The sequence below is a fragment of the Rattus norvegicus genome, chromosome 1, assembly GCF_036323735.1.
Source record: "Rattus norvegicus strain BN/NHsdMcwi chromosome 1, GRCr8, whole genome shotgun sequence".
In the NCBI taxonomy this organism is placed as follows: Eukaryota; Metazoa; Chordata; class Mammalia; order Rodentia; family Muridae; genus Rattus; species Rattus norvegicus.
The window spans coordinates 87,828,779-87,840,324 of NC_086019.1; the positions used below are offsets into that span (position 1 = coordinate 87,828,779).

The 11,546-nt window shown below is 50.2% G+C and overlaps 1 protein-coding gene, 1 non-coding gene and 1 pseudogene across 5 annotated transcripts in view; 2 read left to right on the forward strand and 1 right to left on the reverse strand.

Moving 5' to 3' along the window:
• The window catches only part of Rsph6a (radial spoke head 6 homolog A), a 19,705-nt gene continuing 8,159 nt past the window's right edge, over positions 1-11,546 (forward strand). For 2 of the 4 annotated variants that reach the window (NM_001415788.1, NM_001024748.2), the window contains exons 1-3: positions 66-759; positions 2,533-2,764; positions 10,751-11,515. In NM_001415788.1, the coding sequence (NP_001402717.1) occupies positions 140-759; positions 2,533-2,764; positions 10,751-11,515 (1,617 nt within the window). In that variant the 5' untranslated portion in view covers positions 66-139. Of the gene's footprint in view, positions 760-2,532; positions 2,765-6,636; positions 9,960-10,750; positions 11,516-11,546 lie in introns of those variants that run through there. The other 2 variants (XM_063283150.1, XM_063283154.1) reach the window with 2 other exon arrangements.
• Trnag-acc6 (transfer RNA glycine (anticodon ACC) 6) lies at positions 3,610-3,690 on the reverse strand. The gene has a single exon. It is a non-coding gene; the product is annotated as a tRNA-Gly (tRNA).
• Positions 6,199-6,940, forward strand: LOC134485280 (jupiter microtubule associated homolog 1-like; annotated as a pseudogene).

Consider the following 11,546-nt stretch of genomic DNA (forward strand, 5'->3'; position numbering starts at 1 on the left):
AGACTGCGCCTGCGCATTCCGTTTCTCACCCTGCTCACCTTGCGGGAGCCCCGCGCTGATAACATAACGGCAGGCAGGGTCCAGGCTAGGGCAGCACTTGCTAGCCTTCCTCCTGCAGGCCCACACACTTTTCTGAGGCATGGGGGATCCACCGCCCAACCCTGACCCCTCCCAAACCCGGAGGGCTTCCCAAAACTCAGAAAGGGCACGGAGTCGTGAGTACTCGCAGCCTCTGTTGTCCATCCCGGAGGATGGGGTGCAGCGACCGCAGCAGCGGGGCAGTCGGATCAGTCAGGGCAGTCAGGACCTGCAGGCAACTGGCCTGCCTCAGTGGCCACAGAGGCCCAGCCTGCCCCCGGATATTCAGGATGAGGAAGGCACCGACTTAGACGTGACCTTAGGCTACCCGTCAGGCCTTCCCATGGAGTTCTCACAACAGCATTACCTGGATGATAGCGGGATGTTGCAGCAGTTCCCGGAGGGCCAGAGCCTCTTAGAACAACTGGAGTCTAACTACCAAGACTCGGCCTCCGGAGTCCTGGACCAATTCAACCTCTACTCAAGAGAGGATGACACATTCAGCCAGGCCACACAGCATGGACCCTACATGAGAGATGACCCCACCCTCCACTTAGGGCCCTCTGATCTGGGCTTCATGCCCTTTGTTGGAGAGGTGCCTGACCCCGAGCCTCGTGAGCTGGCAGTACAGAACGCCAAGGCCTACCTGCTGCAGACCAGCGTGAGCTGCAACCTCAGCCTGTGAGAGGAGGTGGAGGGTGGAGGAGGTGGGCAGCAGACTGGGAAGGGCTCTAGCCAAGGCTGCCTCCCTCAGGTGTGGGGGTCTCTGGATGTCTAGCCTAGCGGAGAGTTGAGGAAGACCGCAACAGGGGCAGATGCAGTGCCAGCACACCCCACCCTAACATCTAGTCCCAGCTACTAAGCCCGTTTCTGCAGGACACTGAACCGGAAGGCTGGGTTATTATCACACAGCTAAGAAGGGGTGGAACCAGTATTCTAGAACAAGGCCTCCGGTTCCCAGGACCCCTACTTGTCAGAGTCAATGAACTGCAAACAGCACTGTCCACTGCTTCCATTCTGTGTGTTACAGAGAATGAAATATGGATGTCAGGTGTGGTGTGGTCAATGAGAAGGACAGGTGGCCAGGCAAGGGAGGGACCTGGAATAGTGTGTGTGTGTGTATGAGTGTATGTGTACATGTGTGTATGAGTGTATGTGTACGTGTGTGTCTGTGTATGAGTGTATGTGTACGTGTGTGTCTGTGTATGTATGTGTATACATGTGTGTATATGTGTGTGTATGTATGTAGTATGTGTAAGCACACTGCCATAAGACATTTCTTCTGGATCTGGAGTCAGAGGCAGATGCTGGCAGCTGGCTTTGGTTTCCTGCAAGAGCCACGTGTACTCTTAACCACAGAGCTGTCTTTTTGGCCTTTTAAAGATGCTTTAAAACTTTTCAGAGTCTTTTGCCTACACGGTTGTCAGTGCACCACAGGCTTGCAGTGCCTTCAGAGGTTAGAAGATGGCACTGATCCCCCAGGTCCTCTGCAGGGAGGACGGCCTGTGCTCTTCTCCCTCTAAGATACATACTTGTATCATTTACTGTACAGTGACACCTCAGAACTTGAACCTTGGGCATCCTGCAAGCTAGACAAGCCCCCCCTTTTTTTTCTTTTTTTCGGAGCTGGGGACCGAACCCAGGGCCTTGCGCTTGCTAGGCAAGCGCTCTACCACTGAGCTAAATCCCCAACCCCTAGACAAGCCCCTTAAGTATGGAGCTACCCAGCCAGTCCCATTTCCTAGCCTCATCTCCTTACACTTGAGACCTTTCACAGAGTGGTTTGGATGCCTCATGTAAATGCTTTGCAGTGGGACCAGCCTGGTTAAAAGGGTGTTGAACCATGACCACAGGTTTCCTAAGCATTAGTTCCCTCATCTGGAGGTGTGTGTGTCTGTGTGTCTGTGTGTTTGCACGTGTGCAATGGCTGTAAGAATTCAACAGTGCTCTCAAACACTCACTTTGGTGCCTGGATCAAGTGTGTAGAAGCCATTGGGACTAATACTCTGTGCTGTCCATCCTCCATCCTCCCTTTCTCATTTCTAGTGACACCAACCCTCCATCTCTCCCAGTCTACCAGGCACACCCCCACCCTAGGATCTGGGAGCCTCAACAATGTTGCTGCCTCTACCTTAATACCTTTCCCCACTTTCCTTCCCTCACCTTATCCATTGGCTGTGGCCACTCCGACAGTATTAAATAGGAGTCATAAAGTCAGAGTTGTTCAAGGTGGACCTGGGCTCCATAGTGAGACCCTGTTACAGAGAAGGAAGGGAGTGACGGCTTAGTTCCCCATCCTGGCCATGTGTGGCCATCTGTGTCTATCAGAATGTCACTTGCACCAGAGCAGGGACATTTTCTGTCCCCACCTGTGTGTCCCTAGCAGTAGAAAAAGGGACAGGCACAGAATAGCAGGCTGGGTGCACTGAGTGAGTGGTGTCCCCTGGGAGGCAGGTATGAGCACCTGGTGAACCTGCTGACCAAGATCCTGAACCAGCGGCCCGAGGACCCCTTGTCCATCCTGGAGTCTCTGAACCGCACCACGCAGTGGGAATGGTTCCACCCCAAGCTGGACACGCTGCGGGACGACCCCGAGATGCAGCCCACCTACGAGATGGCCGAAAAGCAAAAGGCTCTGTTTATCAGGGGTGGAGGAGAAGGTGAACAGGAAATGGAAGAGGAGGTGGTGAGTGAGTGGACAGATGGGGGGCAAGACTGGGGGTCGGGGTAGGGGCCAGCCGGTGCGCCGAAGCAGGTGCTGAGGTGTGAACAGCAGTTTCTGGGGCATCATAAGGTTTAGGAGCAAAGGACAGGCACTTGTGCCCTGTAGAAGCTGCCCCCATGCCCTGTAGAAGCTGCCCCCATGCCCTGTAGAAGCTGCCCCTGACTGCCATGTGAAGACGCATGGTCTCTCATCTCACCAGAATCCTGATGGATCGTCCCTCCCTTCACAAACATTTCCTGCTGCTTTTCCCAGAGTCTCTCACCTCAGAATCCATTCCTTCCTCTCCTGCCTCAGTTTCCCGAGTTAAAGCCTGCTAAGAACGCTTCCACCCAGCATCCAAGAACATTCTACCATCCTTGGAGTATCTTAAGTCCTCAGTCTTTTGTTCCTGAACTGGCTGATGCATACAAGTTGGGGGAGGGGCTGGGAGCATGGTTCAGTGGATAGAGAGAGGGCTTGCCCAGGGTGCACAAGGCCCTGGGTTCCATCCCCAGCACCGCATAAACTGGGTTTGGTGGTGGGCACCTGCGATGCCAGCTCCCTAGAAGGGGCAGAAATGCAGCTACATAGTGAGCTCCGGGTCAACCAGTCTGGGATCTTTGAGTCCCTGATTTGAATTTTGGGGTTTGGGGTTTTGTTTTTGTTTTTTGGGTTTTTTTGGGGGGGGATTGTTTTAAGGTGGAAAAGCCCAGTATTGCTGAGGGAAGAGAGTTGTGAGTTGAGGCTAATGTGGGCTACACAGATGGGTTTCAGACCTTCCAGGGCTCACAGTGAAATATTATCTTTTTTTTTTTTTCTTTTCTATTTTTCGGAGCTGGGGACCGAACCCAGGGCCTTGCGCTTGGTAGGCAAGCGCTCTACCACTGAGCTAAATCCCCAACCCCGAAATATTATCTTAATAATAATAATAATTTAAAAAAAATTGGGGGAGGGCTGGAGAGATGGCTCAGTGGTTAGGAACACTGGCTACTCTTCCTGAGGACCTGGGTTCAATTCCCAGCAAGCACATGATACCATTCATAACTGTCTGTAAATCCAAGATCCAACACCCTCACATAGACTTAACATGCAGGCAAAACACCAATGGGCATAACACGAAAATAAATTATTTTTTTTAATTGGGTGAAATAAGTTGGTAAGATGACTCAGTAGGTGAAGATTTTTGCCACCAAATGTGACAACCTAAGTCTCCAGGACGCACCCATATGGTGGAAGGAGAGAGCAAACTTCCAAAAGATGTCCTCTGATCTTCACGGGAACAACTAACTGTAGGCTTTTTAAAGGTCTAACCTGGTGCTAGAGTCACAGCAGCTGGTCTAACCTGGTGCTAGAGTCACAGCAGCTGGTCTAACCTGGTGCTAGAGTCACAGCAGCTCACAAACATCTGGTCAAACAACTTGGGATACATAAGACCCCATTTTTAGGAAAAAATTAGACGGGAGGATTCCAGGAGATCTCCGAGCTCCAAGAGCATCAGTCACACATATGATACATGGACATGGTATAGGCCAAACACTCAGACACATAAAACAGTTTCTCTGTGTAGCCCTGGCTGTCCTAGAATTTACTTTATAGACGACGCTGGCCTCAAGCCACCACCACCCAGCTAGGAAATCTCATATAACACCCCTGTACCCTAAAAATCCAATCTGAGGGTAGAGCCCAATGGTAAAGCATTGTCTATCATCCCATTGTGAGGGGCTGGGGGCGTGGCTCAGTGGTAGAGCCCCTGCCTAGAATCCCCCAGTGAGGGGCTGGGGCGTGGCTCAGTGGCAGAAAGACTGCCCAATATGCAAAGGGCTGTGAGTTTGATTCCCAGCACTGGGGACATAGCTCGGTGCTTAGCTAGGATGCATTAAGGGCTGACATCAACCACCAGCACCATGCTCACTGGCAGTGGTAGCACGCACCTGCGAGCCAAGCACATAGAACATGGAGAGGGAAGGTTGTAAGTTCAAGTCCAGCCTTGGGCTATGTAGCCGAGCTTAAGGGTACCATGGGTCCAAGAGACCTTGTCTCACAACAAACAGCATGGTCACAAATGGTAGGTAGGCCTTTCCTAACAGCAGAAACAGGACGAGAGAAAGAAGTGAGATTTTTTTTTTACGCCAGCAAGTCAAGGCTCATCATAGAATAAAACATGTTCATGTGGCCTCTAAGTGTCAGACCAACCTGTGTTGAAATAACATCTACACCAGAATATGCTCTCTGGGGGCCGGGTAGCTGAATTCTATCAACTCTCCCAGGAAGACTTCACACCAGTTCTTCTTAACCTGTTCCATAAAATGGAAAAAGAAAGAACACTCCCAAACTCATTGTATGAAGCCAATGTTGACACCAAAAACTGGGTAAAACACCCTACAAAAAGAAGAAAACTACAGACTGGTTTCTTTGATGAACATAGGTGCCAACATTTAAAAAAAATGATTTTAGCATTTCTTTTTCTTTAAATATTTTATTTATTTAGTATATATGAGTACATTGTAGCTGTCTTCAGATACACCAGAATCTGTTATAGATGGTTGTGAGCCACCATGTGGTTGCTGGGAATTGAACTCAGAACCCCTGGAAGAGCAGTCAGTGCTCTTAACCCCTGAGCCATCTCTCCAGCCCGATGCCAACATTCTTCAGAAAATGTTTGCAAACTGAAATCATAAACACATGAAGACCATTCATTGTGACCAAGTGGACTGTATCCCAGAGTGGCAGGATCTGTCTGATACTTGCAGATCAATAGATGTGATATGCCATCAACACTCTGGTTACAGAAACCGCACATAGTTTATTTTGGTTGACTCAGAAAAGGCATTTGACAAAGTTTGCCTTGGTGATAAAAAGTTCTGGAGACCTTACTGAACAGACCTCAGAATAACAGAGGGCTTCTTTCCCTCAGCAAACCTACAGGCAACATTGTATTAAACGGAGGCAAACTGAGAGCAGGTCTCTAAACCCAGGACTGATAAAGAATGCTCTCTCCTAGTCAGTAGACTGCTCCAAGCCACAGCTGTGGCAATTAGACAAGAGAAAGGCATAGGGGTCTTGCAGGACATACAGTCACATTGTGTACCCTGAGACTGTGAACTGGAAAAATCTATTCCTTGCTGTGGAGTGCCTCAGCCCTAGCACAACCTTTACCACAAGAGCTTTCTGTTGAAACAAATACTTGTGGTGTGGCTCAGTCCTAGCACACATCTTTGATGAGCAGAGACACAAACGTTCTTAGCAAAATGATTGCAAACCGAATTCATGAACTCATGCAGCGCCCAAGTGGGCTCCATCCCAGAATGGCAAGGGCTTAAAAAAAGAGTCAGCGAGGTGGTCTAGGTCACGATGTGGAGCAAGCCACCAATGTACGGGTGAACACAGGTGAACAGAAAGTGCGGCCACTGAGTTGAAAGGTATTTCAGACGGCTTGGAGAAAGAAGGAAGGAGAAAAAGCCTTTTTCTTCTGGGGCATCAGGAGAGTAGGAAGGTTGGCTGGGTGCTTTCTATGCCCCTCTGAACGAGCAGACTCACCCCAGCATTGGGCTCCTGAGTCTTCGTTGGTCAAATCGAATGGCTGGGATTTAAATAGAAAAGAAGTCCGGCAAAAGCTCGTAGAAGCCGGCTGTTTGAGCTTGTGGAGTCCTCTGTGCCAACGTTTTCAGGGTCAGCCTACCTCATCCCTTTGGGCCAGGACCACTACCACAACCTTCAAGGGTGTGAACCTTAATAGCGGGAAGAGCTCCCGGGGTTTAGGGCCTGCAGCTGGTGGGTCCAATTTTTCATTAGGCTTTGATGAGCCAACAGAACAGCCTGTGAGGAAGGACAAGATGGCTTCTAACAGGACATCTAAAGAACCTCACCCCCCCCCCCATCTTGGGCCAAATCCGTAGGTGCCAAGTCTAGTGGTGGCAGGGAAGATTCGGAGTCGCCTGGAACACAGAGAAGTAACTTCTGAAACAAGCTCTGGAGATTTCTTAGACCTCAAGGGAGAAGGTGATACGCATGAAAATGTGGACACAGACTTCCAAGGCAACCTGGCATAGATGGAAGAGAGCAGGTGCCTGCTGCTCCTGTGCCCAGACCAGTGGCTTGGGCCCCAGCACCATCCAGGAGAAAACCCCTGGCGGCAAGTCCAACCTGGTCTTGGGTTAGCTTCTGTTGTTGGAACTCTGTCCTTCTGTTTGTTTTTCCATGCTCGTGAACCTGACTGTACATCTGTCAGATTTGTTTCATTAAAAGAGAAGCACAGGGCTGGAGAGATGGCTCAGCGGTTAAGAGCACTGACTGCTCTTCCAGAGGTCCTGAGTTCAAATCCCAAGAACCACATGGTGGCTCACAGCCATCTGTAATGAGGTCTGATGTCCTCTTGTGGTGTGTCTGAAGACAGCTACATTGTACTTCTATATAATAAATAAATCTTTGAGAGAGAGAGAGAGAGAGAGAGAGAGAGAGAGAGAGAGAGAGATGCTCTTAGAAAGAAAGAAAAGGATGAAGTCAAAATGTCTCTTTGTAGGGGTTGGGGATTTAGCTCAGCGGTAGAGCGCTTGCCTAGCGAGCGCAAGGCCCTGGGTTCGGTCCCCAGCTCCGAAAAAAAAGAAAAAAGAAAAAAAAATGTCTCTTTGTAGATGGCATGAGCCTTTATTTAGAAGTCCCTATTGAGTCGACTAGAAAATTCTTGGACCTAATAAACACAGTAAAGTTAAAGTTTCAGGATACAAAAATTAACAGGTAGAAAGAAAGAAACAAAGAAACAAACAAACAAAAAAAGAAAGAAACAAAGAAAGAGGAAAGAAGAGACAGCTGGGCCATGGTGGCAACTGCCTTTAGCCACAGCACTCAGGAGGCAGAGTTCTAGGCCAGCCTGGTCTACAGAGTGACTTCCAGGGCGGCCAGGGCCACACAGAGAAAAATCGAGCAAACCTAAAGAATTCATGTAGAAGCATAAAACACCACCAACAGCCAACACAGCCTCAAGGAGTAAGTGCTCTGCCAGAGAGGTTACCATGGCTGCACTTACAGTACACTGAGGATGAGAAAGAACATGAGGTTAGGTGACTAGGGAGAGTGGAAGGGCCAGGAAGAGTTGGGGGAGGGGAAAGAATATGATCAAATACATTGTATGAAAATGTTTCAAGTCACACTGCAGCACTATGGTGACAAGGTCAGCCTAGCATTGGCATAAAAAGACAGACCAAACAATGGAATACAATTGAAGACCTGGAAATGGGATCGCAAAGTGATAGTCACTTAATTTTTGTCAAAGGAAGCAAAAAATGTAATTTGAACAAAAGCCCAGTCAATAAGTGGGCTCTGCCAAAATGGTTCTGCCTGCGTAAGAATGAAATTAGATTCGCATTCCCATTGTACAAGAACCAACCCAAAACGGATTGAGGACTTTAACTTACCACCAGAAACAAAAGCCAGGCGGTGGTGGAGGTAGGGGTGCACACCTTTGATTCCAGCCATTGGGAGGCAAAAGCAGGCAGATCTCTGAGTTAGAGGCTAGCCTGGTCTACTGGTCTACAGAGCAAGTTCCAGAACACCCAGGGCTACACAGAGAAACCCTGTCTCAGAAACTAGCTTAACTAAATAAAATGAAAAATTATATGAGAGGGGGTTGGGGATTTAGCTCAGTGGTAGAGCGCTTGCCTAGCAAGCGCAAGGCCCTGGGTTCGGTCCCCAGCTCAATATATATATATATGAGAGAGAGAGAGAGAGAGAGAGAGAGAGAGAGAGAGAGAGAGAGAGAGAGAGAGAAAGAGAGAGAGAGAGACTGTATGTGAGCAATAACTTTTAAAACAGAACACCAACTGCCTAGGAGTTATCAACAATTGAAAAAAGGATTTCTGCACAGCAAAGGACTCAGTCAGCACAGCCCACAGCATAGGAGAAAACCTTAGCAGCTATGCTTCAGAGCCAGGGCTGATGACAGGACTGCAAGAAACTGCCACTCAACACGTGGGCAAGTGAGCTCAATGGGCAGTTTTCAAAAGGGGAAAGACAAACGGCCAGCTGCTGTCCTACAGTGTTCCATAGCCCCGAGCCATAGGGAGACGCCGGTTAAAACTACTGTGGTACCACATCCACCCCCACCAGAATGGCTCTCACCAACAAATCTGACAAAAGTTGGAGGGGGTGTGGAAAGGAGCCCTTTACTGTTGGTTGGGCTAAGAATTAATATGGCCACTGTGAAAATCAGTTTGAGGATTTCTCAAATATTAAAAGCAGAATGACCACAGGATTGAGCCACTTCCCTCCTGGGCTTCTTCTACCTAAGAGCTCTCCATTCACCGCTGCCACCGAAGAGATGTTTGCATAGAGCCCGCCCTGTCGGTTGCTGCTTTATTCACCACAGAATTGGAATCAACGTAGTTTTGACCTCCCAGATATGAATGGATGATAAAAAGTGTGTGTGTGTGTGTGTGTGTGTGTGTGTGTGTGAGAGAGAGAGAGAGAGAGAGAGAGAGAGAGAGAGAGAGAATACTAGGAATGTTATTTGGCCCTGAAGAAAATGAGGTTAAGGAGTTTGCAGGGACTTGGGATATAGGATATTGTGAGGCCACAATCTCAGACACACCACATGCTTGCCCTCGGATGTGGCTGGCAGCCACTATGTAGGTAAAGCTTCTGTGTGTGGGTACAGTATAACAGGAGGAGGAGAACAGGAGGGCTGGCTCTAGAGATGCAGGGAGGCTGAATGCAAGTAGTGGACACAGGCACGAAAGAGGACATAGTTAATTTTCTAGTTTTTTTTTTTTCTTGGTTTTGGCAATAGATAACCTGCACTAGATACATTAGATACTGAAAGCCTAATATTTAGTGTGAAGTAGCTATTCTTAATGTCAATTCTAACTGCATAGGAAGAAGTGAATAAAAAGAGGACCAGAAAGTGGGACACACACGTGCGCTCGAGTGCGCGCGCGCGCGCACACACACACACACACACACACACACACACACACACACACAGAGGCAGAGACTCCAAAGATGGCTAGAAAGCATCCCGAGGTCCAGAACAGCTTGTTTCTCAGTGGCTATGACAGTTCTGTGCTTAGCTCAGTCCAACTCGGGCTGTTTCAGTCTTGCTGGATTGAAGAGTGTTGAGCTTCATGGCCCTCGGCCCACTGCAGAGCAAAGAGTGGGCAATCCCCAGAGGAAGGCATGAACCTTGGTGAGTAACCTGCAAAGGTCACAGAGCAGAGGTCACAGGGCACAGTTGCACACTTACATTCTTGCCTACTTCTGTTCCCCCTGCACCCCCCCCAGGATTCTTGTCTCCACATTACTTTTCTGCCCCCTTCACCCCCCATTCTCCACTGGACTTTGAGTTCATGGGCACAGTCAAAAGGAATGATGATATGTAGCCCTGGCTGAATGGAACTTGCTATGTAGACCAGGCTGGCTTCGAACTCAGAGATCCATCAGCCTTTGCCTTTTAAAGGCATGAGCTACCATGCCTGGCAACAGTGGCATTTTTGTAGTAGAACAAGAAGGCCAGGGTAGTAGGGCAATCCAGCTATGCCCCTATGGGCTAGTTCTACTGTCTCTCCATTACTATTAGGATGCAGAGCATGGCCGCCCATGTATTGTTGCCTGTTGGTACTCAAAGAGCTACTGTGGCTGCAGGCTTCACATGCTTCATTTCAGTCAAATTAAAGAGAAAAGGATTCTCTCCTGGCGTGGTTCCTTCCTTCCTTCCTTCCTTCCTTCCTTCCTTCCTTCCTTCCTTCCTTCCTTCCTTCCTTCCTTTTTTCCATCAAGTGACACTCTCCCCAGGACATTCCCAAACTGGTGGCTTAAGTCGCCCAAGTCTGTTGATTCTGGTGGCGGAGTCAAGCTGGGAGAATGGCTCAGGTCTTGCTGATGGCGCAGTTCCATTCTCAGGACCCGAGCGGGTCGCAGGGGGATGAGGCTAGGAAGCCTTCAGCCGTCCTTCTAACCATTTCTCCATTCCTGTTGCAGACTGACAGCCCCGTGCCCAACATCATGGAGACAGCTTTCTACTTCGAGCAGGCGGGGGTGGGGCTGAGCTCGGATGAAAGCTTCCGAATCTTCCTGGCCCTGAGGCAGCTGGTGGAGCAGCAGCCCATCCACTCATGCCGCTTCTGGGGCAAGATCCTGGGCCTGAGCCGCAGCTACCTGGTGGCCGAGGTGGAGTTCCGCGAGGGCGAGGAGGAGGGAGAGGAGGAGGAGGTGGAGGAGATGATGGAGGGAGGCGAGGTCTTGGAGACGCACGGTGAGGAGGAGGGCGAGGAGGATGAGGAGAAGGTAGTGGACGCCGTGCCCAAGCCGCAGTGGAAGCCGCCGCCAGTCATCCCCAAGGAGGAGAGCCGCAGCGGCGCCAACAAATACCTGTACTTCGTGTGCAACGAGCCGGGCCGTCCGTGGACGCGCCTGCCGCACGTGACGCCCGCGCAGATCGTGTGCGCGCGCAAGATCAAAAAGTTCTTCACCGGCTTCCTGGACACTCCGGTCATCAGCTACCCGCCCTTCCCCGGCAACGAGGCCAACTATCTGCGCGCACAAATTGCGCGCATCTCCGCCGCCACGCACATCAGCCCGCTGGGCTTCTACCAGTTCGGCGAGGAGGAGGGCGATGAAGAGGAGGAGGGCGGCGCGGGGCGCGACTCGTTCGAGGAGAACCCTGACTTTGAGGGCATCCCCGTGTTGGAGCTCGTGGACTCCATGGCCAACTGGGTACATCACACGCAGCACATCCTGCCTCAGGTGAGGATGGAGCCTGGGTGAGCTTCCCTCC